The sequence below is a fragment of the Pan paniscus genome, chromosome 21 (genome assembly GCF_029289425.2).
Source record: "Pan paniscus chromosome 21, NHGRI_mPanPan1-v2.0_pri, whole genome shotgun sequence".
NCBI classification, from domain to species: Eukaryota; Metazoa; Chordata; class Mammalia; order Primates; family Hominidae; genus Pan; species Pan paniscus.
This window is the reverse complement of record NC_073270.2, coordinates 37,356,376-37,384,104: the sequence shown is the minus strand read 5'-3', so window position 1 is coordinate 37,384,104 and position 27,729 is coordinate 37,356,376. Positions and strand designations below refer to the sequence as shown.

At 48.7% G+C, this 27,729-nt stretch overlaps 1 protein-coding gene across 14 annotated transcripts in view; it reads left to right on the top strand.

Moving 5' to 3' along the window:
* The window catches only part of BCL2L1 (BCL2 like 1), a 60,280-nt gene extending 34,959 nt beyond the window's left edge, over window positions 1–25,321 (top strand). For all 14 annotated transcript variants that reach the window (XM_008967524.3, XM_055105037.1, XM_008967527.5 and 11 more), the window contains one exon: window positions 23,717–25,321. In XM_008967524.3, the coding sequence (XP_008965772.1) occupies window positions 23,717–23,854 (138 nt within the window). In that variant the 3' untranslated portion in view covers window positions 23,855–25,321. The remainder of the gene's footprint in view (window positions 1–23,716) is intronic.
* Window positions 25,322–27,729: the final 2,408 nt, after the last annotated feature.

Genomic DNA, 27,729 nt, shown 5'->3' with positions numbered 1-27,729 from the left:
CCCCTCCCTCTCCCCTCCCTCTCCCCTCCCTTCCCTCTCCCCTCCCCTCCCTCTCCCCGCCCCTCCCTCTCCACTCCCCTCCCCGTTCCCTTCCCCTCCCCTCCCCTTCCCCTCCCCTCCCCTTCCCTTCCCCTCCCCTCCCCTTCTCCTCCCCTACCCTTCCCCTCCCCTCCCCTTCCCTTCCCCTCCCCTTCCCCTCCTCTCCTCCTCCCCTCCTCTCCTCCTCCCCTCCCCTACCCTTCCCCTCCCCTCCTCCCCTCCCCTCCCCTACCCTTCCCCTCCCCTCCCCTCCCCTTCCCTCCCTTTCCCTTCCCCTTTCTTCCTTTCCTTTTCTTCTTTAATTATAGAGACAGGGTCTTGCCACGTTGCCCAGGCTAGTCCTGAACTCCTGGCCTCAAGCAGTCCTCCTGCCTCGGCTTCCCAAAGTGCTGAGATTACAGGCATGAGCCACTGTGTCCAGCCAATTTTTATTTTAATGGTATTCTTCTTTCCCTATTATTTTACCTGGACAGACTTAACCCAGAGGATAGAGGAACCTCATCATGGATCCTGGTCCGCTTTTAGCTTAACAGCATCCAAAGACAAAGAGTCAGAGATGGTAGCAACCCTAGTGTGGTTGATTACACAGTAGTGGTATTATTTTGTTGTCATAGGATGCAAATATCAAAGTTGTATCTCTTAAGATCTTTCTGTGTCAGTACATAAAAGCTTTCTCAGTCTTTTTAATGCTGCATAGTATTCTACACAGGGCACTATTCTATACTTTAACCAGTTCCCATTGGTAGACACATTTTTTTCCAGTCTTTTGCAGTTATAATAGTGACACTCAATGAATAGCCCTGTATATTTGCCATTTGGCCCATATATGAATACAGTATATCTGGGGGGGATGAATCCCTAAAAGTGGAATTACTGGGGCCAAGGGTATGTGTACTTGGGATTTTAATAGGGGTAGTTAGCCTGGGCCCACAGCAGTGGGTACCAGTTTACAGGAGAATCTTTTTTCTTAACACCCTTCCACCCAAGTGGAGAGTTTGGTTCAGCACATTTCTTTTTCTTTTTCTTTCTTTTCTTTTCTTTTCTTTTTCTTTTCTTTCTTCTTTTTTTTTTTTTGGAGACAGAGTCTTGCTCTGTCACCCAGGCTGGAATGCAGTGGCACGATCTTGGCTCACTGCAACCTCCACCTCCTGGGTTTAAGCAATTCTTCTGCCTCAGCCTCCCAAGTAGCTGGGACTACAGGTGCCCACCACCTTGCTGGGCTAATTTTTGTATTTTTAGTAGAGACAGGGTTTTGCTGTGTTCGCCAGGCTGGTCTCAAACTCCAGACCTCAGGTGATCCACCCACCTCAGCCTATCAAATTGCTGGGATTTACAGGTGTGAGCCACCGCGCCGGCCATCAGCACATTTCTTGAGTGCCTTCCTGTACCTGGCCCTGGATATAAGATAAACACTTTCATGTATCAAGTGAAATTGTTACTATTTGCCAGGCACCAGCACATTATCTGATAATCCTCATAACTACTCAAAGAGGAAGGCTTTTAGATGAGATAAGTGAAGCTCAGAAGGGTTAAATAGGGTGCCATGGTCATGGTCCAGCTATTAAGTGGCAGAGCTAGGATTAAGCCCAGGTTTCAATCCTCTGACGCCTGTGCTCTTACAGTACACCCTTACCTGCTTCTCAGGAGGAAGAACATATGGTCTTATTGTCTAATACAGATAAGGAATCAGGCTCAGAGAGGGTAACTGGCCACAAAACAGCCAGCCTGGAAGCTATGAGGAACCCACATATGTCTGATCAGAGGCCTCTGGTCTACACTGAGCTGCCTGCCTCCCTCCCAGGGAAAGAGTTTGAGAATTTTCTTTTTTTTTTTTTTTTTTTTTTTTTGAGACAGAGTCTCTTTCTGTCGCCAAGCTGGAGGAGTGGAGTGGCAATCTTGGCTCACTGCAACCTCCGACTCCCGGGTTCAAGCGATTCTCCTGCCTCAGCCTCCTGAGTAGCTGGGATTACAGGCGCGTGCCACCACACCTGGCTAAATTTTTTTGTATTTTTAGTAGAGAAGGGGTTTCACCGTGTTTGCCAGAATGGTCTCGATCTCCTGACCTCGTTATCCTCCTGCGTTATACTCCTTCCTTTGGGAGGCTGACGCCTCCCAAAGTGCTGGGATTACAGGCGTGAGCCACCGCGCCCGACCGAGAATTTTCTCCGTTCAGAGCTTCACTTGCTATAGAGAGCCTCAAGTCACTGGTTCTCAGTGTGCATCTATTGGCCATCAGAGGGTCCTTTAGGGATGACCCATCTGTGCTTAATTTACTAATGACAGTATAGTTGCTGCTATTTATTGAGTGCCTGCCATGTGCAAGATGCTGTAAGGTACAGTGTAGTTTGTTTTGTTTTGTTTTGTTTTTGTAGAGATGGAGGTCTTGTTGTCTTGACCAGGTTGGTCTCAAACTCCTGACTTCATATGATCCTCCCTCCTGGACCTCCCAAAGTTCTGGGATTACAGGTGTGAGCCACCACACTCGGCCAGTGTAGTATTTTTAATCTTCACAATAATCCTTCTTGGGAAACATGTTATTGTCCTCATTGTCCAGATTAGAAAACTGAGTGTAAAGTAAGTTAAATTATAGTCCTAAGGTTGAATGCTAATAAAGACAGAATACAAGTCCAATATATTGGACTCAAAAGCCCTCACTTAACTATGGTCTCCATGGGCTTCCCTTGGCTCTCTCTGCCTTTTTTTATTTTTTCTTATTGCTTGAGGCCCTTTCTGGAAGGTAAGTCTGGATTATCTACTTCACACTGTTTTAGAGAAGACTTGTGGTTTCCATTTACCCCTTACTCCCTCCGCTCCATGGCCTTTCAGGGAGAACACTGTGGGTATCATGCTGGGTGGCCTGGAGGGTCCAAGTAACAGGAATCTAGAAGGATGGACCAGATGTGAACAAAAGAAAGCCTGAGTAGGACACAAAACAGAGAAGTGGGGCTGTAACATCTCTAAGATATTACAGCTTGCTACTTCCACTCTCTCTGCAAATGTGGTGAAACCCAGGCTGGAGTCATAAAATAATAGCATAGGATCATTAACTAAAGTTTGTCTAGTGCTTCCTTGTATTCACACATTATCTCATTGAACCTCTGACGATGCTAGGAGGAGGTAAATAGGGTTTTCCTCTTACCTTGGGTGAACTGAGGTCTTCTGACTAAGTCTCAGGTCCTTTCTACCATTTGTGCTGCATCCACATCTCTACTGGGAAGAACACAGGCTCTGCAGTCAGACACACCTGGGTTTGAACCACCTCCATTTTGTGTGTGTTCGATCTTGAGCAAGTGAATTCACCTTTGTGACCGTCCATGTCTTCATAAAATAAGAATTTTAAACACACATGAGGGCCTGGCATATACAAAACATTGAATAAATAGCAGTGATCTTTTTATTGACATCAGAAGGGGGTTGGGGACCCAGAGGCTCTTTGGGCTCCTATGGCATAGCTCTTGGAACCTGTTAATTTTCAAGGACAGGGGTTTGCAAGTCAGAGCAATGTCAAGTAAAGAACAGGTTCTTTGGGAGGCCAGGATATGCTAATGGGTGAACAATGTAAGGGAGGCATAATAATAATGCCAAAGGCCTCCTAGAGTACCTGTTCACTGCACTTTTGGGTCTTTGGTTTATATATGAAGAAAATGAGGTGCCCCCAGAGGGGAAGTGGGTTGCCATTGTTACACAGTAAGTTAATAAATGGCATTGCTGAGATTAGAACTCAGTCTTTTGTCTGCCAAGAAAGCTTACTTTTCCCTTACACTCCACTGCTCCCTTGAGGGGAAAAAAAGGGCCTGGAGATAGGATCTTAGTGCTTTGGAACTGGAGAGAAAGCCTTAGAGATCATCTGATCCATCCTCCACACTTGTCAGATGAGAAAAGTGAGGCCTGTGGTGCTTAATTGACAGGACCATAGCCAAATAGAGCCACCACAAAGCAGGAGTAAGCTCACGTTTCTTGAACCTGACCATGTGGAACTTTCAAATTGCCTTTTTTCTGTGCGGAACTAGAGCCTCACTGAAAATACCAGTGGTTTACAATAAGAACAGCTGTTTAGTTTGGGGAACATTTTTCCAAATAGAATCTTCTTTTTCTCTCTTTCTCAATTCTTTTTTTTTTTTTTTTTTTTTTTTTGAGATGGAGTCTTGCTCTGTCACCCAGGCTGGAGTGCAGTGGCACGATCTCAGCTCACTGCAAGCTCCGCCTCCTGGGTTCACGCCATTCTCCTGCCTAAGCCTCCCGAGTAGCTGGGACTACAGACACCCGCCACCACGCCTGGCTAATTTTTTGTATTTTTAGTAGACGGGGTTTCACCGTGTTAGCCAGGATGGTCTTGATCTCCTGACTTCGTGATCCACCCACCTCGGCCTCCCAAAGTGCTGGGATTACAGGCGTGAGCCATCACGCCTGGCTGTCTTTCTCAATTCTTAATAAAAATATACTAGAAGAAGAAAAACAAAGCTTTAATGGAGGACCTTGGTAGAAAGCAGGTAAAAATTATATAGAGTCTCTAAAATCTAGGGAGGTCCCCAGAGCCAGTAAATTTAAAGGCCAGCCTTCTCGCCTATCCCAGCAAGCTTATCACTTGTCTTGCCCTATTCACAACAGGCCTTCAGAAGGCCCAGCCTTCCCTTGGCAGCTGCATGTGGTGAACACCAACGGAAATCCCTGGTATTTTTCTTTGTATGCAACCAACCGTGGAGATGTAGGTCAGGCATTGCTGGCTTGGCAGTTACAACATCTCTAGCTTCACCCCTGCACCTGTAGCCGTGTTCACTAAGCCCCTCAAAGATGGGAAATGGATGGTCCCTTCTTAATAGGGTTTGGATCCCCAAGGGCTCATATGGGTGGAGTGGGTTTGGGAGGAGACAGACCATCCGGAATGTGGAGATGAGAAGGGTGGATCTGGCTCTTCCCTGCTTAATGTCTGATGTCTGGTGTTACTATAGCTGGATTGGTGGTGCTTCTGCTCAGCTCACCTTAGAGTAATCATCACTGACGGAGGAGACTGGGGAGGTCCCATCCTTCCCCTGGGCTCAGCTGGGTCTCCAGACCTACACCTGAACCCCATGCCTGTCTGGTGTTTACGGGATTGAAGCTGCCACCCTTTGGGACCTATCCTGTTTTCATTTCTGCTCTCAGCTCTCTGGTCTCTGTGGACCTCACTTACAGGTTTGTACGTGCCTGTCACCCACGGTGCAGCCCCATGAGGCTCTCCCAGCCTGGCACACTCATGCCTCTTTGGCCTTTGTTCTCTTCAGGAAAACTGCTAGCTCTATGCCTTGCTAGGGAGGGCTTTTCTGGCCCCTCAGATAGGTTCTTTTGGTCCAACCTAGCTATACCTTTCCTGAGATTCAGTCTGTTTGTCCACACCCTGGGGGACAGGGCCGTGGTTCCAAGGCATGTTGGGGGGTACCTGTGGGCCATTCTGGACTGGCTTCTGGTCAGCTGGCTGACTCTGCCCTGGGTCTCAAATATCTCCTCTGTAAAGGTGTTAGACCAGGATCTTCAAGGTAACTTAGAGGTGATATGCAGATGGACATTTTCTGTTTTAATAGTCAGTGTATTTTATGTTGATTTCCATCTGGGGCAAATGATACTCTTTATAGGAAGAATAATAAGTTGCCTTTTCATTGCATTTATTTATTTAGCAAATATTTGCTAAGTGTCTACTATCTGTCAACCACTATTCTAGCTACTGGGGATACCTGCCTTCATGAAGTTCACATTCTTTTTTTTTTTTTTTTTTTTTTTTTGAGATGGAGTTTCACTCTTGTTGCCCAGGCTGGAGTGCAATGGCGCAGCCTCGGCTCACTGCAACCTCTGACTCCCGGGTTCAAGCAATTCTTTTGCCTCAGCCTCTTGAGTAGCTGGGATTACAGGTGCCCGCCACCACACCCAGCTAATTTTTGTATTTTTAGTAGAGACGGGGTTTCACTGTGTTGGCCAGGCTGGTCTTGAACTCCTGATCTCAGGTGATCCACCTGCCTCGTTCTCCCAGAGTGCTGGGATTACAGGCGTGAGCCACTGCGCCGGGCCGTCATGAAGTTTACATTCTAAGAGGACAGAGAGTGATTAGGTGGCCGGTGGTAGGCGGCTTTTGGTATGTGTTTGCCTTTTTAATAAAGGATAATTAAGGAAGGCCTCTGAGGAGCAGGCATATGAGCAGAGATCTGCATGATCTGTCTGAGGGAGGAAACCATGTAACAGTCTATGGAAAAAACATTCCAGACATAAGGAACAAGTGCAGAGGCCGAAGGGTGGGAATGGTGTGCCTGGCATGTTTGAGGAAGAGCACGGGAGATCAGTGTGGCTAGAACAGAGTAAGCAGAGGAGAAGTGATTGGAAAGGAAAGTTTGTGTGAGCAGTGGTGAGACATTTTGGTTCTTCCTCTGGGTGAGATGGGAAGGCAGTGGAGGGTTTTGAGCAGACAGGAAACTGACTTTGCTGACCCCTCTGGCTGCCATGTGGTGAAGGAACCATGGAGTCGATAAGAAGCTGGGAGACCAGTAAGGAGGCTGTTAGGACAATACAGGCAAGAAATGATACTGGCTTGGACCAAATAATAGCAGTGGAGGTGGTGGGAAATGGTGGGACTCTAGATAAATTTGGAATACAGATTCATCAGGATATATTGACAGATGAGTGTTAGAGGGGATTTAAGGATGAGAAAGATGCAGAAAGAACAGGTTTAGGGAAGAAATTGAGAATTTTCAGTACATGTATTTAAATTTATAAAAAGTAAGTAAATTGATAGAATAATGTTAAGTAGGCCAGGCACAGTGGCTCACAGCTATAATCCCAGCACTTTGGGGGGCCAAGGCGAGAGAATAGCTTGAGCTCAGTAGTTCAGGACCAGACTGGGCAACATAGTGAGACCTTATCTCTACAAAAAAAGAAAAAGAAAAAAAAAATTAGCCAGGCATGGTGATGCACACCTGTAGTCCCACCTAGTCGGGAGGCTGAGGCGGGAAGATTGCTTGAGCCTGGGAGGTTGAGGCCTCAGTGAGCCTTGATCACACGATTGCACTCTAGCCTGGGCAACAGAGTGAGACCCTGTCTTGAAAAGAAAAATGTTAAGTAAATAATAACAGAATCACATATAAGGTCAAAGCAGTGATGGCTGAAATTGTGGATAGAGTGGACCAAATGTGTCTGTGCTGCCTTCCAGCTCTAAAATCCTGCTTCAGTGATTCAGACCACATAGTCTCCCATTCACAGAGAACAAGAACTTGAAGCTCAGCCTAGAATAAGCAGATAAAGTGACAGGAGAGCAATCCTTTGGACCAGGCCTACCTCCTGTTAATTTGGAAGGACTTGGGAAGTTCTTGCACATATACTGGCCTTCTGGCATTACCTTATTTATTTATTCATTCATTCACTCAGTCAGTCAGTCAGTCAGTCACTGAGCACCTTCTGCCTAGTAGGCCCTGGACAACGGCAGCTCTGATGCTTCTTCTCTCCTAATATAAAGCAAGCTACCCTGACCCCCGCTCCCACTGGAGCCTGTCTACTCTGTGCCCTGGCATATGCCTGGCGGTAATGTGTGTGCTGAAAGTGGAATAGCCACAGCCTAGGCAGAGCCCTGCCCTCCCTTTGCTGCACTGTCTCTGTCCATCTCTGCCTTCCTCGTCTTATTGCCATCCACACTTTGAGGCCTGGTGAGCAAATGATTTTGCTTCCATGAGAGCAGCAGAAATAGTTGCTTTATCTCTTTCTTCATATAGGTCCTCATAGTTATCAAACTGGAAAGAAATCCCCAAGGGCCTCTTCTCTCGCCTTTTATAGATGGGAAACAGAGGGCCAAGAGGGCAGGCAACTCCCACAGTCCACATCTAATTCATCAGCAAATCCTTTCAGCTCTACTTTTATTGATTGATTGATTGATTAAGAACAGTATCTTGCTGTGTCTTCCAGGCTGAAGTGCAGTGGCGCAGTCATGGCTCACTGCAGCCTCAGCCTCCTGGGCTCCAGCAGTCCTCCCACCTCAGCCTCCGGAATAGCTGGAACATGCCATTACGCCCGGCTACTTTGTGTCATTTTTTTGTAAAAATAGGATTTTCCCATGTTGCCCAGACTGGTCTGAAACTTTTGGACTCAAGCAGTCCTCTCACCTCGGCCTCCCAAGTGCTGGGATTGTAGACATGAGCCGCTGCACCTGGCCCAGCCTTACTTTAAAAAATAAATTCTGAAACTGACTGCTTCTCACCAACTTCCCTGGCACCATTGTGGCTAAGCCACTGTCATATTTTCCTGATTATCTCACCAGACCCCTGGAGATCTCCACCCAGCAGCCAGACGGACGCTATTTAACACCAAGGTCAGGTCATGTCCTTCCCCTGCTCAAAACCCTACAGTGCTTTCCCAGGACAAGCCCAAGTCTTTAAATGGCCTACCAGGCCCTACACAATCGGGCCCTTGGCTACCTCCAGATCTCATCACAACCAGTCTCCTCACATTCACTGGACTTCAGCCACACTGGCATTTTTCCTGTTCCTGGAGCACCTCAAGCATGTTCCTGCCTCTGGGCCTTTGCACTTGTTCCCACAGCCTTTTCTCAGATCTTTGCAGTGCCTGTTTCCTCATTTCATTCAGGTCTCTGATCAAATTCACCTCCTTAAGAAGTTGTCCCTGACCATGGATTCTAATCTTACCTTCTTCCATGTTTCTCTGTACCCCCTTTCTCACATTTATTCTTTCTTAATGCATCACCGTCTGACATGTTTATTGCCTGTCTCTTCCCATTTGATTATAAACTCATACAGGTACGAATTTTCATTCTATTTAGTCACTGCTTTATCCCCAGCGCTTAGTAGAGTGCCTGACTCTTAGTGGGCACTTAATGAAGATTTGTTGAATGACTGAGTGTCCAAAGCTAGGCAAGGCAGCTTGTCTGGGCCTTCCTACAACTCCATAGGTCAGCCTGGCTTACAAATAGGTCATGTCCCATCTTAGAAAGCTCATCTAATAGCTTCACCAAAGCTACGTGGCATCACTTTTGTTTCCAAGATAAAGATCAGACAGAGGGAGGAACTCTCTCTGCAAGTACTGTCCTTGCAGATCTGGCTTAGGGGAAAGTGGGTTCATCACTGAGTAGCCTCAGCACACTCTTCCCTTTCTCACCCCTCGAGGCACCCAGGGAACCAGGGGGGAATGCTACTTCCATGTACTTAAAGTCATCTCTGACTTCGAAGGCCTAAGAATAGCAGATTCTCAGTAAATATTGGGTAGGTGAAAGGGTGAAGGAAAGAAGGTCTTAGTAAAATCTCTTCATGTATCCTGTTGCACTGGTAAATTTAACATGCTGTGAAGTTGAATGCCCTCACTAGTAACCAGGGGCCTCAGGCAAAGTCTCATCACCTCGCTGAATTTTAGTTTCCTCATTGGTAAAATGGGAACAGCACCTACTTGCAAGATTTTGAGAATTCAAACAGTAAATATTAGTTCAGCAAATACTAGCTGTTACTTTTTGTTTGTTTATAGCTACAAATAAGAGAGACACTATGAGAAGCACAAATGGAGCCACTGATTTTTTAGCTGTAAAAAAACAGGCTGGGTGCAGTGGCTCATGCCTATAATCCCAGCACTTTGGGAGGCTGAGGCAGGCGGATCACTTGAGGCCAGGAGTACGAGACCAGCCTGGCCAACATAGCGAAACCCCATTTCCACTAAAAATACAAAAATTAGCCTGCAAAAATACAAAAATTAGTGTGGTGGCACATGCCTATAATCCCAGCTACTCAGGAGGCTGAGGCACAAGAATCGCTTGAACCCAGGAGGCAGAGGTTGCAGTGAGCAGAGATCACACCACTGCACTCCAGCCTGGGCGACAGAGACAGAGTGAGACTTCGTCTCAATTAATAACGATAATAATAACAGCAGCAGCAGCAGCAGCTAACATTTACAGAACACTTACCATGGACCATTTAACTCTGCTGCTAGGCCTGTGAAGTAAGTACAGCTGTTTTCATTTTGCAGCCGGAACACCAGGCTTGGAGGGGGAAAGTGTCTTGCTCCAGGTCCTGCAACCAGGTAGTCACAGAACTAGGGTTGGAAGCCACACTGTCTCACTCCAGGGTAAGGAGGCCTGAGACCAGGCTCTGCTCTGTCCCTGTATGAAGCCTTGGAGGTGTCCCTTCACTTCCTCTGGGCCTCAGTTTCTTACCTGCTCAGGATCGAACCACACATCTCTGTGACGCTCTGAAATTTCTGGTGGTCCACAGGCCACATCAAGTGGGACAGTGAGTTGCTTCCAGGCCTCCTGGTGGTGGTGCTCTGGGTATTGACTGTGAACAGCACACCTCTGGGTGCCCCCTCCCTCGACATCAAGCAAAGTACCCTAGCCCTCTTCTCACCATCTCAGGCATCTTACTGTTCTGCACCTTAAAGGGGTAATGGACTGGGGCAGAAATGAATAGGGTAGAAAACAAGAAGGAACCCACTCCCTTGTCTGGTGCAGATCAATGTTGGATGCTGCAGAGAAGAGTACGAGGCTGACAGTCAGTGGATGTGGGTTTTGTTTCCCAGTTCCATCACATCACAGAATAGAAGGAAATGCAACACCGTGGGTGCCTTCAGCCCTGAGTTTTTGGTTACATGGGGTGTGAGCATTCATCTGTACAGTGGGGAGGGAAGGGTGTTGCAGGGATTTGCTCCCTTCCCCAAATCCTCCAGAGCTGTTGCCTTCTGCTGTGGAATTCCAAACATTTCCGATCAGATAAAGGTGGCTGAAAATACTTGGGACTTGTCTGGACTAGTTGGAGGCGGTGCTGGGGTGAAGAGGTCGAGGCCACAGGAGCTAGAGCGTGGAAAGATCTAGCCTTGCCCAGGAGTCTGCCTGGTCATAGATGTGCCTATTGCTCTCTTCCCCTGGAATCCTGCAGGTTCAGAGCAATGCCCAGCGGGCTTTGAGGTGGAGAAGGATCAGACTCCTTTGTGGCAACAAGTTCTCCTACTTCAGAATGTTGCTTCTCAATTTACACACTAATTACTGGATCTTTTGGATACCCCTGAGAGAGAGAACCCCGGTAGTCACTCATCTGTCTGCATGAGTTACTTTCATTCTCCTTATGCTGTAGCCCTAGACGGAGCCCTTTGAGATGATTCCCACTTCATTTGACAGTTGGGGAAAGGCCCATACTTTCCCAGAGTCTCAGGCAGGGGAAAGGACTCACCTGCAAATCAGCAATGGAACTGGGAAACAAAATCCACATCCACTGACTGTCAGCCCAGTACTCTCTTCCCCACAGCATCCAGCACTGATCTGCACCAGACAAGGGAGTCGCCATAGCTTTGGGCGGAGAGGAGGAAGGAGAAGCTGCTTTGGACTATGGAGCACTTGGGGTCAAAGACCTCAGAAAGAAGTCCTAGTTTTTGGAGATTGCTACCCCATTCCTGCCTGTTGCCTCAGCACAGTGCAAAAGATGCCTTTTCTAGAACTTTCCCATAAGCTTCCTGTCCCCTTTCCTTATCCTGAGAGAAAGTGTCTGGAGAATACTGGACACCTTGCATAATCACCTGCTATATTGGGGCCTCTTTCTAGTTTTGCCAGGCAGTGAGGAAAGGGATGAAGAGAGTGGGAACTGGCCTTTCTTCTCTTCCCTCCTCTCTGTCCAACACTCAGCCAGACTCTTCAGCACCTTCTCTGGACCCAGCACTGGGCAAGGCCTAGGGGACAGAGCCCATGGTCAGATGGGGGAAGAAGTGAGCAGCTAGGCTCCTTGAGAAAGTGACCTGTGGATTAAGACCTCAGAGATAAGTGGGACAGAGCTTGGTAGAAGCACCAGTGTGGGCAAAGGTCCTGAGTCTGAACAGAACATGGCATGTGAGGAATGAAGCAGCCTGGCCCTAGGTGAAGCTGAGAAAACCCTGCAGGCCCTTGTAGGCCATAGAGAAGGCTCCGAGACACAAGCTGAGCCATGGTCTACTAGTAAGAACAATAAACCAGACATTTACTCAAAGTTAACTATGTGCCATGCACAGTTCTAAGACCTTTACATGTATTAATTTGAATCCTCATGGTATTCTTTTGAAATAAGGACATTTTGGGCCAGGTGCAGTGGCTCACGCCTGTAATCTCAGCACTTTGGGGGGCCGAGGTGGGTGGATCATTTGAGGTCAGGAGTTTGAGACCAGCCTGACCAACATGGTGAAATCCAGTCTCTACTAAAAATACAAAAAAATTAGCCAGGCATGGTGGTGCATGCCTGTAGTCCCAATTACTTGGGAGGCTGAGGCAGAAGAATCACTTGAACGTGGGAGGCAGAGGTTGCAGTGAGCCAAGATTGTGCCACTGCACTCCAGCCTGGGTGACAGAGTGAGACTCTGTCTCAAAAAAAAAAAAAAAAAAAAATTAAATAAGGATTTTTTAAATCCGCATTGTACAGATGAGGTCAAAAGCAAAATATCTTAATCTAGTTTGCAAGACTTATTGGTTCTCTGCCTGCTCTGTGCTCTGGCAGCCCAACTTGGTAGAGAAGTAGAAATTAATTGCCTTTATCCAGATAGCACTTCCATTTCACAAATGAGGCAACTGATACTTGGAGGAGAGCAGGAGAGCAGCAGCGGAGAGAGAGCAGAACTAAGACCAGCCAGTCAAGGGAGACAGAGGGAGACGAGCATCAGCTCCCTGACAGGGAAGAGTTTTCCAACGGGGCTGTCCGAAGATGAAATGCCCTACCCAGGAAGGAGGGAGCTCTCCATAAGTGCATAAGGAGAGAATGCCCTCGAGATGACTACCAACTCCCATGGGTGTGGACCATCAGAATGAAACAGACCCACTGTGGGACTTCAGCACTCCACCCTTCTGAACCCTGTCTGTGAAATGGGGGTGTTCGTGGTGAGCTTGAGTATTACATGGAAGGTTGGATGGGCATGCTGTAAGGTCCCTGGAGTCTCTGACTCTGTTCCAAGGGTGAGTATTGGTCTTTCTCACCCTGGACACTGGGAGAAGAATGGAGGGCTGTGGCTATCTACTTACGAAAGAATAGGGAGTCACCAGGGTTGAAATGAGAGAGTTGAGATGACGGGAGGCATCGGAATCCCAGGGGATGAGCCTATATGAGCACATAGCAGCCACCCAGGAACAGTTAAATGTTTGGACTCTGGAGACAGACTGCCTGTATTCAAATCCCAACTCTACCACTTGTGGCCTCTGTGACCTTGGGAGGGTGATTTGTCCTCTCTGCCTCTGTTTCCTCATCTGTAAGCTGGAGAGTAATAACAGCATGTACTCGGTGGGATTATTGTGAGGATTAAGCAAATTCTTACACATGAAGCACTTAGCACCATGCCTGGTACTTAGTAAACATCAGCTGTTTTATCTCCATCAGTTCCAGGGAAGGAGGTTATGAGCCCCCAGATGGGCATCTCTGCCCCCAGTAAATGCTTTTCTGAATTCTCTCTCTTTGCCCCCAAGCCCATCACCCTGGTTCTGAGCCAGAGAGATGGAGAGCTCACACTCGCACTGCTAGGCCTGATAGCTTTCTCGATTCCCCAGCGGAGGTGTTATCTCCTCCCGGCACAACCGCTTCCTTTTCTGAGAAATGCAAGTGCATCTGTCAGGCACAGCTTCTTAGAACTAATGGTGGGGGAGGAGGTGGAGGAGGAGAGGCTGGCAGCTGAATTGAACAGGTCAGAGTTGGAGAAAGATAAACATGAAGTTTGTTGTGAGGATACCACCAAATATTCCCTATAGCCCAGATGGCTTGAGCCCTCTATGACACCCCCTGATCTCACCACTACTGCTAGGGAGGTCAAGGCAGGAGAAACTGAGGCTCAGAAGCCAAAAGGCTTGCTGTGGCACCCACCCATACCTGGGCCAGCTGGACTGAGGTGTTGACCCCAACACAGTCTTGCCACCCCTCTCTTTTCCCTGCCTCCACTGAGCTGCTTCTCCAAGTTGCCCACCTCCAGGCCTATGTTTCCGTGGGGGAGAGGAGAAAGGCCATGTTCTTCTCACATCTCAGGAGCCAACAGCTCCCCTGGGAAAACCAGAGGAAGTGGATTCCAACCACAAACCTCACTTCTTCCGAGTCTCCGCCTGCAACTCCCTGCCAAAAGAGTGATAAGGCCTCTCCGTTTGCCCTACCCCCTTCCTACCATCTCCCAGCGATCTTCTAGCAAGACCATGTTTGTCTATTCAGCACACATTTATCAGCCTCTCCCTCAGGGAAACTGAGGCCAGGAGCATAAGGTGACTCTGCAGGTGACTCACAGCCTGCCAATGCAGGGATGTGAGAAGGACAGAACAAGGTACAGTTCTGGTGTCCCTGGCACTTTTCCTGGCTGCTAGTAGCCTCTTCCTCTTCTCCACCTACCTCTTTCCTGAAATAACCAAGCAGGAAGGAAGCAATGGGCCTGGGCCCTCCAGAGTCACCCAAGAGGAAGGAAGGGTTCGTCTGGCACAGGCATGCTTGTTCCTCACTGAAGCCAGGACGGAAGGGTTTCACTTTCCCTCCTGGTCTTCGTCACATCCTTTTCCTGTGGCACCAGTTCCCCTCAGCTGGCAGGAGCCAGTGCTTATTCATTCAGCTGATGGCCTCAGGCTACTTTACCCTCCTTGACAGACCCAGGGCCATGGCCCTAGCTCAGAATATGGGGTTTGCTGCCAAACATACTGGGGCTTAAAAATGGCTTCCCTTTTTTTTTTTTTTTTGAGACGGGGTCTCATTCTGTCGCCCTGGCTGGAGTGCAGTGGTGCTGTCACAGCTCACTGCAGTTTCAACCTCCCAGCCTCAAGCAATTCTCCCACTTCAGTCTCCTGAGTAGCTGGGACTATAGGTGCATGCCAACACACTCAGCTAAATTTCTAAGATTTTTCTTATAGAGATGGGGGTCTCACCATATTGCCCAGGCTGGTCTCGAACTCCTGAGCTCAAACAGTCTGCCCACCTTGAACTCTCAAAGATGCTGGGATTACAGGTGTGAGCCATCATAGCTAGCTGCCACTTATCCACTTTAGCTAGGTCTCAGTATCTCTGAGCCTCAGGTTACCTGGACTTAGAATGAAGGCCTTCCTCAGTCACAGAAGTACATGGACCTGGCCCATGATTGTCCTTTAGAAACTGAGCAGAGTGCTGCATCAACGTTAGGAGTAAAGGCACTGAACCAGATTGCTGGTGTAGGCATCCCAGTTAGGTCACCAGCTCACTACATTGGCCTTGAGCAATTCACAAATCATCTGTGGGCCACATATCCATCAGCTATATGGGTTAATGGTAGTACCCACTGACAGAGTGTAGAGACAACTAATGAACTAATCTACAAAAAAACCAAGAAGAGTACCTTACAGGGTATGTGCTCAGGAAGTGTGCGCTGCTGCTGAAGTCACTAAGGAAGTCAGGTTTTCTGTGGGTAGAGATAGCAGGGTCTAAGATGGCAAGATTGGACATCAGAACGAGTGTGAATGAAGTACTATCTTGGATAGATTAAAAGAAAAAGAATGGTGTGAGGCCAGAACTCAGACAGATCCTACTCTTGCCACTTCCTAGATAGGGATCTTGGGTAAATTCTGGAGCCTCCATTTTCACATATGTAAAATGGGGCTATTGATAAATGTTATGAGGATCAAATGAAAGCATTCATTTGTTCTTCTAAAATAGATTTATTTAGAATGGCATCTGCTGTGTTCCAAGTATAGCAGGTTCTAGAGATACAGGTGACAGAGCCACACACAGTCAAGTGGGGGAGACAGGACAAAAAATAATCTCTCAAGTGAATATGATGATTGTACATGTAATTGGGAAATATGGCCTAGTGTGCATAGAGTGCTTTAGCTCAGTGCCCAGCACAGGTGAAACACTGAAATGTTTGGTAATGGTCAGCTGTCATAATAATAGTTTTTTGTTTCTTTGTTTTTATCTTTTGTTTTTTTGAGACAGGGTCTCACTCTGTTGCCCAGGCTGGAGTACAGTGGCCCCAAACATGATTCAATGCAGCCCTGACCTCCCAGGCTCAAAGATCCTCCTCAGCCTCCTGAGTTGCTGAGACCATAGATGCATACCACCACACCCAGCTATTTTTTTTTTTTTTTTTAATTTTTTTGTAGAGACAGGGTCCTCCTGTGTTGCCCAGGCTGGTCTCAGACTCCTGGGCTCAAGCAATCCTCCTGCCTCAGCTCCTAAAGTATTTTATTACTGTTAACAAGTAAGGGCTGGGTGCGGTGGCTCATGTCTTTAATCCTAGCACTTTGGGAGGCCAAGGAAGGTGGATCACCTGAGGTCAGGAGTTCCAGACCAGCCTGGCCAACATAGTGGAACCCCACCTCTACTAAAAATACAAAAAATTAGCCAGGTGTAGTGGCGGGTGCCTGTAATCCCAGGCAACTTGGGAGACTAAGGCAGAAGAATTGCTTGAACCTGGGAGGCTGAGGTTGCAGTGAGCCAAGATCATGCCACTGCACTCCAGCCTGGGCAACAGAGTGAGAGGCTATCTCAAAAAAAAAAAAAGAAAGAGAGAAAAGCAAGGACACCATGGACCAGAGAGGTGAAGTAACCTGCTCAAAGTCACACTACTTGGAAGAAGTGGGAAGGGTGGGCACAGTTGCTCATGCCTATAATCCCAGTACTTTGGAAGACCAAGGTAGAGGATGAGGCCAGGAGTTTGAAACCACCCTGGGCAATGTAGTGAGATTCCATCTCTCCAAAAATTTACAAGAAAAAAAAAAAAAAAAGGAAATGTGGGCAGTGAAGCCAGGATGGGAACTAAAAGATCAGATTCAAGTAGGGACTATACTTCAGCCTCTGGCTGGTCCCCTGGCACTTGGGCCCCTTTCCTCAGGGCATCATGCCAACCTTTTCACCTGACTTCTACAGGGTCACAGGCACCTACAAGGTGACCTGCATCATTCAGTTGGCTGCCTCTGGGCAGAGATCTAGCTGAAGTCAGTCTGTGCCTGTCTGAGTAGGTCCTGGGCCAGACTTGGTCCCTGCCTGCACTGAGCCCCCAGACTGTTGGGGGAAACCAGGCACACAGAGGCCATCAACCCAGGAACACCCCTCCTCTCCCTCCCACCTCAGGGCCTTTGCACTTATTACCTCTGCTAAAACAGGCTTTTTTTTTTTTTTTTGAGACAGGGTTTTGCTCTTGTTGCCCAGACTGGAGTACAATAATGTGATCTTGGCTCACTGCAACCTCCATCTCCTGGGTTCAAGCAGTCCTCCTGCCTCAGCCTCCCAGGTAGCTGGGATTACAGATGCCTGCCACCACACCCAGCTAATTTTGTATTTTTGGTAGAGACAGGATTTCACCATGTTGGTCAGGCTGGTCTTGAACTCCTGACCTCAGGTGATCTGCCTGCCTCGGCCTCCCAAAGTGCTGGGATTACAGGTATGAGTCATTGTGCCCAGCTCCCCCAGATATTCTCTGTCACCTCCCCAGGACTTAAAACCCTATCATCTCTAAAATTATCTTTTTTTTTTTCTTGTTATCCTCTCTGCTTCCCAGTAAGACAGGGTTTCTCAACCTTTTCTTTTTATCATCCACCCCTGCAAGGAGTCTTTTTCAGATTTTTTTTGTCCTAATTGCCCTCCCATGAAATTTGAATACCTCAGCTATACTATACTATATATAGTATATATAGATATAGATATATATAATATATAATATATATAGTATATGTAAAGTATATATATAGTATATACAGTACTATATATACTACATATTGTGTGTATATATATGGTATATATAGTATAGTATAGCTGAGGTATTCAAATTTCATGGGAGGGCAATACCTATATACTATATATACACATATACTATATATAGCATATGTGTATATATAGTACTGTATATATACTATAGTATATATACACTATAGTATATATACAGTATATATAGTATATATACTATATATAGTATATATACTGTATATATTGTATGTATAGTATGTATATAGTATATACTAGTATATATAGTATAGCATAGCTGAGGTATTTACTATATATACTATATACTCTATATCTCCTTATGTGCTGTGGCCCTGTGGAGAGCCACAAATCACTGTAATGTCTAAGAATGCTTCACTTCACGCCATTGGAGGTGATCTTACCACCATTGAGAATGGACTAGAACATAAGCTCCATGGAAGCCTTGCTCACGGCTGAGTCTCCAATGCCAGCCTCAGTGCATACCCCTGGTATAAACAGAAGTCCAAGGAGTCTGGGAGCAGAAAGGAGACATTCATCCCAGAGGTTGGGGAGGGATGAGCAGGGAAGAGGGGACTCCAAAATGGAGTCCTATAGGCTTAGTAGGGGTTGGTTAACTGAGGAAGATATGGAGTGACCAGTTAAAGGACAGTGTTGGCAAAGGCACCAGGGCCTGAAGCACTCAGGAGTATGTAGTGTGGGGCCATTCCAAGTGGATGGCCAGGACTGTTGAAGCCTCTTGAAGTATTGGAAGAAGGACCTTGAAAGTGATACTAGCCTGGGCATCTCCTAGGGGCCAAGTCAGGAGACCCAGTTTTCTAGTGTAGGCTCTACTACAAACCAGCAGTGGAAACGTAGAATGGGCAGGTGGGTTGGCCTTGCTGACTTCATGGGCCTACCTGGCTAGGAATCCATGACTCTCCTGTGGAGGTCATTAGCCATTGCCTGTCGCCAGTGGCCCTACAAACCCCCACATGGAAGTCAGCTACCCCACTTTCCTCTTAACTCAAGCAGAGGATGCAGACAGGCCCTTGGGCCTGGGTCTCCTAGAAACCTTTGTGACATCAGAGACCTCCCTGCAACCCACTCTTAAACCTCATCCCTTGCCTACCATGCCAGCCTGGTTAAAACCAGTGGGAGCCACCCAAGGTGCAGTAGGGGCTTATCTCTGCTTTTCCAGACCAGGGCTGCTCTGCAATCCTGTTTATTTATCCAGAGCAGCCGCCTGCTGAGAAAATGGCTCTGTTTATTTCCAAGTGTGTCGTGTGAACCATGGGCTAAATATACCCACGCCACTGCCTCTCCAGCACCCGCCCTGGAACAGCACGCCCCATTTTGCTCATGCTGTCTCTGCAAAAGCAATCCTTAGAATCCACACCCCTTGGAAATACTACTCCCCTTCCCCAGGAAAAGAAGCTGAAATGGAAATGAAGGTTGTCATGACCAGGAACACATGAGTGGAAGCTGGGGCAGGTGAAATGAGAATGTTTCTATGGCACTGAAATGAGAATGTTCCCTCCACCCAGGAATGACTGTTCCTGGACAGTGAATGCTTTGTGCCCTTGTGGGGACAGCGCCTGTTTACTCCAACCCAGCCCCAGAGCTGAAAATTTCCTGTGGCTGCCAGCCGTCTACTTCAGGAAAGTTCCCATCAAGGGAGCCAGGCCTCTCCCATTTTGGCTGCAACCCCAGTGTCCCTGGTTTCTTGAGAGACATTTGGCCTCTTGGGATAACCAGGGCCTTCTCCTATGCTCTTCATAGTGTGGAACTCTCCCCCATCACAGATAAGCCTATTTTGTGACTCCACCTGGGTGTACTTGGGAGCAACAAAATCAAACCTCCTGTAAGAATATTTTTGTCTGCCAAGACCCGCAGAGGCTAGCTAGGATGGAGCGGGAGACAGGGAAGCATAGCCACGGCCCTAGTGCCCTCCTTTCCCCAGATCCTCCACCTCAACCCTGCTCCCACATTCCTTCTCCTGGAAATCCATCCTTTCAGCACTACTGACAGGACAGGTCCCTCCAGCCTCCAACTTCAGGGAAGTGTCCTGACATAGCAGCCCTCCCTTTGAAGCTAGGCAGTCTTGCAGTTTGATCCCGACTCTGCTATCTGTTTGCTGAGTGTTCCCTGCTTTAAACCTCAGGAATCTTATTTGTGAAATGTGGCTCAAATCTACAGCTCAGGATTCTGATGAAGATGAAATGGGATACCAATGCCTGACATGTAGTAGACATGCAATACATTTGTTAACTCATGTATTCTCATGTATTTACAGAGCAAGACACTGTTCTGAGCACTGGGTGTATAGGAACGAGACAGGACCTCTGCCCTCATCAAGACACATCTAGTATAGGCCGAGGGCAGTGGCTCACGCCTATAATCCCAGCACTTTGGGGCTGAAGAGGGCAGATCACTTGAGGTCAGGAGTTTGAGACCAGCCTGGTTAACATGGTGAAACCCCATCTCTACTAAAAATACAAAAATTAGCTAGGCGTGGTGGCAGGCGCTACTCGGGGGGGCTGAGGCAGGAGAATGGCTTGAACCCGGGAGGCGGAGGTTGCATTGAGCCAAGATTGCACCACTGCACTCCAGCCTAGGTGACAGAGCAAGTCTTCGTCTAAAAAAAAAAAAAAAAAGACACATCTAGTATGGAAGACACATCACAGCAAAAACAAAGTACAGAATCTAGTTATGAGAAGTACAGCTTAATGGAGGGAAAATGTGGTGAGGTGGTGAGGCCGGGCATGGTGGCTCACGCCTGTAATCTCAGCACTTGGGAGGCTAAGGCAGAAGGATCCCTTGAGCCCAGGAGTTTGAGACCAGCCTAGGCAACAAAGTGAGACCCTGTCTCTACAAAAAATTTAGAAATATTAGCCAGGCATGGTGGTGTGTGCCTGTAGTGTGGCAGCTACTCAGGAGGCTGGGGCAGGAGGATCATCTGAGCCCAGGAGGTCAAGGCTGCAGTGAGCCATGATTGCGCCACTACAGTCTAACCTGAGTAACAGAGCGAGACACTGTCACAAAAATTTAAAAATTAAAAAATAAAGCACTGAGAAGAAAAGCTGGCATGGTGGTCATTCTGTGTAGTGTAGTTCCTGTAATCAGGAGGCTGAGGCAGGAAGATTGCTTGAGTCCAGGAGTTCAAAGTCAGTCTGGGCACATCTTTTAAAAACAAGAAAAAAAAAATGGTGGCTGGGCATGGTGGCTCATGCCTGTAATCCCAGCACTTTGGGAGGCCGAGGTGAGCAGATCACCTGAGGTCAGGAGTTTGAAACCAGCCTGACCAACGTGGAGAAACCCCATCTCTACTAAAAATACAAAATTAGCTAGGTGTGGTGGCACGTGCCTGTAATCCCAGCTACTTGGGAGGCTGAGGCAGGAGAATCGCTTGAACCTGGGAGGCGGAGGTTGCAGTGAGCTGAGATCGCGCCATTGCACTCCAGCCTGGGCAACAAGGGTAAAACTCTGTCTCCAAAAAAAAAAAAAAAAAAAGGCCAGATATGGTGGCTCGTGCCTGTAATCCCAGCACTTTGGGAGGCCACGGGCGGATCACTTGAGGTCAGGAGTTCGAGACCAGCCTAGCCAATATGGCAAAACCCTATCTCTACTAAAAATATAAAAATTAGCTGGGCATGGTGGCACATGTCTGTAATCCCAGCTACTCAGGAGAATCGCTTGTACCCAGGAAGCAAAGGTTGCTGTGAGCCCAGTTTGTGCCACTGCACTCCAGCCTGGGGGACAGAATAAAACTGTGTCTCAAAAAAAAAAAAAAAAACTGAGAAGAAAAATCAAGGAAGGTAAGGGGACAGGCAGAGAGAGACGGGGGTGGTGTACTGTTTTAGACAAGGCAGTCAGGGAAGGCTTCCCCTAGGAGGTGACATTTGAGGGGAGTCATGGTTGTGAAATGAGGGAGTGAGGCAGGCGATGACCTGGGGTCAGGTGCTCCAGGCAAGCAGGAACAGCAGACTCCTGCGGCAGGAGACATTGGAGGAACAGCAAGGAGGCCAGTGGGACTGGAGTGAAGTTCAGGGGACAGGGGTGGGGAGGAGGCCAGAAAGTGCTGGAGCCAGATCCCACTAGACCTTGCTGGCCAGAGTAAGGAGTGGGGACTTTATTTCAGGTGTGATGGAAGCCCTGGGAAGGTTGAGAACTTGGAGTGACTGAACGGAGTGTGCTTCTGCAAGGGCTGAGATTCATGGGTCACTGCTTTCTACTGCCTTAATGTTGAGGATTCCTTCAGTCAAGTTAGCAGCTCAGTGCACATGGCATTTTGCTAGGTACCAGGGATACAAAAATAAATGATGCTGCCCTTCTAAGTGCAGGAGAATGCTGCTGGAGGGCTTCCAGTGTTCTTAGAAATCTCTGTGTGGAGCATGGACTGAGGGGGTTGTCAAGACTGGAAGTGGGCCAAGGCAGGGGTCATAAGTGAGCAAATTGATAGGTGAGACCTGAGGCCAACTGGAGATGGCATGCCTGTCTTGAGGGAGCAGCCACTCGGCCATTTGGGACTGGTTGGAAATGTAGGCCCAGTGTGGCAGAGGTCTTGGTAGAGAGGCAAGAACCAGCCAGTAACTCATTCATTTTACACACACACACACACACACACACACACACACACACACACACACACACACGGTACTATGGTACTTCCTTTTTTTTTTTTGAACGGAGTCTCTGTCACCCAGACTGGAGTGCCATGGTGCGATTTCTGCTCACTGCAACCTCCGTCTCCCGGGTTCAAACAATTCTCGTGCCTCAGCCTCCTGAGTAACTGGGATTACAGGTGCGTGCCACCACACCCGGCTAATTTTTGTATTTTTAGTAGAGACAGGGTTTCACCATGTTGGCCAGGCTGGTCTCGAACTCCTGACCTCAGGCAATCCACCCACCTCAGCCTCCCAAAGTGCTGGGATTATAGGCATGAGCCACCGCACCCAGCCTGGAACTTACTTCTTTCTTACATATTTCTAGGTGCCAGATGCCAGTTTTAGATTCTGGCTCCACCACTGACACAGCTGGGTGACCTTGATCTAGTCCCTGGACCCTCAGAGGCACAGCTTCTTGGCCTGTAAATGGGGAGAGACAGCCTGCATTGCAGAATTGTTGGGAGGATTAAAGGACAAATTGGGTACTACGCTTACTCATAAAAGTTACGTTCTAAGCATCCCTCTCCCTGCCCCACAGGCTGCTGCGCCCTGGGCTGGGTAATTTAGCCCACAGCTCCTCCTTCCCCCTATCATGTGCTTCCCTTCTGACTTAGATTCAGGGCAGAGGGCTGTTGATCACAACCTCCTGGGCCCAGAGTCACACTCCCTGCAGTGGAGGATGTCCGGGACAAGGCCTCACAGACCCCATGATGGAGGCCTGTCAGTCCTGCATCATTGTTACCCTCTCTCTTCTGCCCTGCTCTTCTTGTCACCAACCTGCCCACCAGAGGCTCCCTCCAGAGGGAGGAGCCTCTGGCTGAAGTCCCAGGACCCATTCTATCCCTGAATTGGCTTCAAATGACCCTGGGGATTTAGCCCCGGGCTTCCTTATCCCTCCCTCTGGTGCAGCAGTAGAAAATCTGAGGCCTAGTGGCTCCACACTCCACACTACCCTCAGACTCAACTCTAGGCTCCTTGCGGCTTCCAGGCCACATATGGTCTGGCTCTTGCTCACCCCTGCACCATCATCTCCCCCATGCCCTCCTCTCCTGCACTCTGCTCCAGCCACCTGGCTTCCATCAGTTCCCTGACCCTGCCCATCTCGTTCCCACTTTGGATTCTGGAGTAAGTGCTACTTCTTGACTTACCTCAGACAGGGCCCTTTCCTCCTCTCTACCTGTTTCTCAGCAGTAACACGGTTTGATTATCACCAATGGAGGGTCAAGAAAGAGGACCACCCTTAGCCCTTTACCTGGCCCAGAGTGGGCACAGATGGCTACAGTTTTTCACATCACCAAGGCCATAGCATGCAGATGGCCCCTTTCCCCACCCACCTACATCACTCTCTGAGGACTAAAACTGCGCCTTCCTTCTCTCTCCCTGCAGGATACTTTTGTGGAACTCTATGGGAACAATGCAGCAGCCGAGAGCCGAAAGGGCCAGGAACGCTTCAACCGCTGGTTCCTGACGGGCATGACTGTGGCCGGCGTGGTTCTGCTGGGCTCACTCTTCAGTCGGAAATGACCAGACACTGACCATCCACTCTACCCTCCCACCCCCTTCTCTGCTCCACCACATCCTCCGTCCAGCCGCCATTGCCACCAGGAGAACCACTACATGCAGCCCATGCCCACCTGCCCACCTGCCCATCACAGGGTTGGGCCCAGACCTGGTCCCCTGCAGTTAGTTTTCTAGAATTTATCACACTTCTGTGAGACCCCCACACCTCAGTTCCCTTGGCCTCAGAATTCACAAAATTTCCACAAAATCTGTCCAAAGGAGGCTGGCAGGTATGGAAGGGTTTGTGGCTGGGGGCAGGAGGGCCCTACCTGATTGGTGCAACCCTTACCCCTTAGCCTCCCTGAAAATGTTTTTCTGCCAGGGAGCTTGAAAGTTTTCAGAACCTCTTCCCCAGAAAGGAGACTAGATTGCCTTTGTTTTGATGTTTGTGGCCTCAGAATTGATCATTTTCCCCCCACTCTCCCCACACTAACCTGGGTTCCCTTTCCTTCCATCCCTACCCCCTAAGAGCCATTTAGGGGCCACTTTTGACTAGGGATTCAGGCTGCTTGGGATAAAGATGCAAGGACCAGGACTCCCTCCTCACCTCTGGACTGGCTAGAGTCCTCACTCCCAGTCCAAATGTCCTCCAGAAACCTCTGGCTAGAGGCCAGCCCCACCCAGGAGGGAGGGGGCTATAGCTGCAGGAAGCACCCCATGCCAAAGCTAGGGTGGCCCTTGCAGTTCAGCACCACCCTAGTCCCTTCCCCTCTCTGGCTCCCATGACCATACTGAGGGACCAACTGGGCCCAAGACAGATGCCCCAGAGCTGTTTATGGCCTCAGCTGCCTCACTTCCTACAAGAGCAGCCTGTAGCATCTTTGCCTTGGGCTGCTCCTCATGGCGGGTTCAGGGGACTCAGCCCTGAGGTGAAAGGGAGCTATCAGGAACAGCTATGGGAGCCCCAGGGTCTTCCCTACCTCAGGCAGGAAGGGCAGGAAGGAGAGCCTGCTGCATGGGGTGGGGTAGGGCTGACTAGAAGGGCCAGTCCTGCCTGGGCAGCCAGGCTGCCAAGGCCAGAGTGGCCTGGCCAGGAGCTCTTCAGGCCTCCCTCTCTCTTCTGCTCCACCCTTGGCCTGTCTCATCCCCAGGGGTCCCAGCCACCCCGGGCTCTCTGCTGTACATATTTGAGACTAGTTTTTATTCCTTGTGAAGATGATATACTATTTTTGTTAAGCGTGTCTGTATTTATGTGTGAGGAGCTGCTGGCTTGCAGTGCGCGTGCACGTGGAGAGCTGGTGCCCGGAGATTGGACGGCCTGATGCTCCCTCCCCTGCCCTGGTCCAGGGAAGCTGGCCGAGGGTCCTGGCTCCTGAGGGGCACCTGCCCCTCCCCCAACCCCCACCCCACACTTGTTCCAGCTCTTTGAAATAGTCTGTGTGAAGGTGAAAGTGCAGTTCAGTAATAAACTGTGTTTACTCAGTGAACAAAGAGCCTGGGCTCTTGTGTGCTCCGGGACGGGGAAAGGAGGGGCCGCTGGAGAGCTGGGTACTGGTCCTGGCTCTGCTGCCCTCAGGGGAGGGCCTTGGACAAGTCCTTCCTTCCTTCTGGGCCTGAATTTATCTACCTGTACGGTGACAGGGTTTTACTGAGTACATGCTGTGTGCTGGGCACTGGGGCTGCATGTGAACAGGACAGACACAGTCTCTGCCCTCAGGAGCTGACATTCTAGTGGGAGACACAGCCACTTGGCAAGTGTTTACTGAGCTCTGCTCTACACAGATATAGTCCTGGGCACTGGGGCTGCATGTGAACAGGACAGACACAGTCTCTGCCCTCAGGAGCTGACATTCTAGTGGGAGACACAGCCACTTGGCAAGTGTTTACTGAGCTCTGCTCTACACAGACATAGTCCTGGGCACTGGGGACTTCTTCAAACAAAACCTTTGCCTTTACACAGCATTCATTCTAGTGGAAGAGACAGACATAAGCACGGCTCTAGCTGCTGTAGGGTGTGGGGGAAAGGTGTGATGCCTTTCCTCACCTATCAGAAGGTTCTGTGACTGACATTCCTATAACAAAAGAAAAACAAAGTGGCAGTTCACACCCTGTAATCTCAATACTTTGCGGATGGGGGATGGGTTGCTTAAGGTCAGGAGTTCAAGATCAGCCTGGGCAACAAAGTGAGACCCTGTCTCTACAAAAAAAATTTTAAATTAGCCAACCCAGCAAGGCCAGTCCAGATTCTTCTTGGCCTCTGTGTAGCATTCCTTCATCCCCTGTACAGGAGACAAGACATAGGTCAGAGTATTTATTTGTTTTTTAAGAGGGTCTTGCCCTGTCACCCTGGCTGGAATGCAGTAGTGTGATAGATAACTGCAGCTTCAAATTCCTGGGCTCAAGTGATCCTCCTGCCTCAGTCTCTTGAGCAGCTGAAATTACATGTGAGTGCCACCAAGCCTGGCTAATTTTCAAATTTTTTTTTTGTAGAAATGGGGATCTTGTTATTTTGCCCAGGCTGGTCTTGAACACCTGGCCTCCAGTGATCCCCATGCCCAGCCGAGAATTTGTGGCCAGCTTCTACACAGTAGAGCAGAGGAAGGTTACAGTAATATTTCTGTGTTTTAGCGGATCACGAGGTCGGGAGATCAAGACCATCCTGGCAAACACAGTGAAACCCCGTCTCTACTAAAAATACAAAAAAAAAATTAGCTGGGTGTGGTGGTGGGCGCCTGTAGTCCCAGCTACTCGGGAGGCTGAGGCAGGAGAATGGCGTGAACCTGGGAGGCGGAGCTTGCAGTGAGCCGAAATCGCGCCACTGCACTCCAGCCTGGGCGACAGAGCAAGACTCCGTCTCAAAAAAAAAAAAAAAAATATATATATATATATATATATATTTCTGTGTTTTATGAGTTGCTTTGGGGAGAGGAGTTCTAGTTTCTATGACCCACCTTGGGGAAGAGGAATGAATGCTAGTTTCTGTTACTTGCTTCAGGGGAGAAAGAGAAATGGGAGACAGCAAGGCAGGAGAAAGTCAGAGATCTTGTTTCTGAGGCCTTTCAGCCTCCTTTAGTTTAAAGTATTCGGTATGCCAAAGTGCCATACTTTGGGGTATTGTTTTCTAAGCCCCAGTAAGGGCAAAGGAGGAAAAAGCAACAACCATGAGGAAGCGGTTTGGTCTTCTACCAAGACATGAAAGACTTAGTAGAGAAGGAGGTAAGAAGGGGTCAGACTTCAGATTTTTAAGGCACATCCCACAGGATTTCAGATGGAGTAGAGATAGCTTCAGAGAGACTCAAGGATGACAGATTTTTAGAATAGTGATGAAATTATAGATACAAAAATGAAGTGCATGTTTGAAGCCAGTGCAACCCAAGAGACTCATAGTAAGTGCGATCTGAGCTTGTCTGGGAATCAGGAGTCAGGGAGGGCTCCCTGGAGGAATTGACATGAGAGCCAGGGCCTGAAGAGTGCATCACGGTTAACTTAAAATTAAGTGGGGAGGCAGGAGAGTGGGCCTGGGGAAGAAGCAGTAAATGCACCAGATGAGCAAGCATTGTCTTCAGGCTGAAAAGCTGGTGTGTCCAGAGCTGAGAGAGGGCGCTGCTGGGTTTAAGATGATGACAGAGGGTGGGGTGAGAGGACTGAACTTGATCCTGAGGGCAGTGACAGCCAGAGAAAGGTGGTAAGTTAGGGAGTGATACAGCCCGAGAGCCCCCAAAACTCTGGCTGATGGGTGGAGAAGGTTCCGGAGGGGGAAGCAGAGTGGAAACACGGAGATCAGTGAGGAAGCCATGGTTTCATGAATGCTCCGGTTTTGAGGATGGACAGCCAGATTTGTGTCCCGGGTCGTCATTTCTCGAGCCGTGGCTTCCAGTGAGTGAGTTACCTACTCTCTC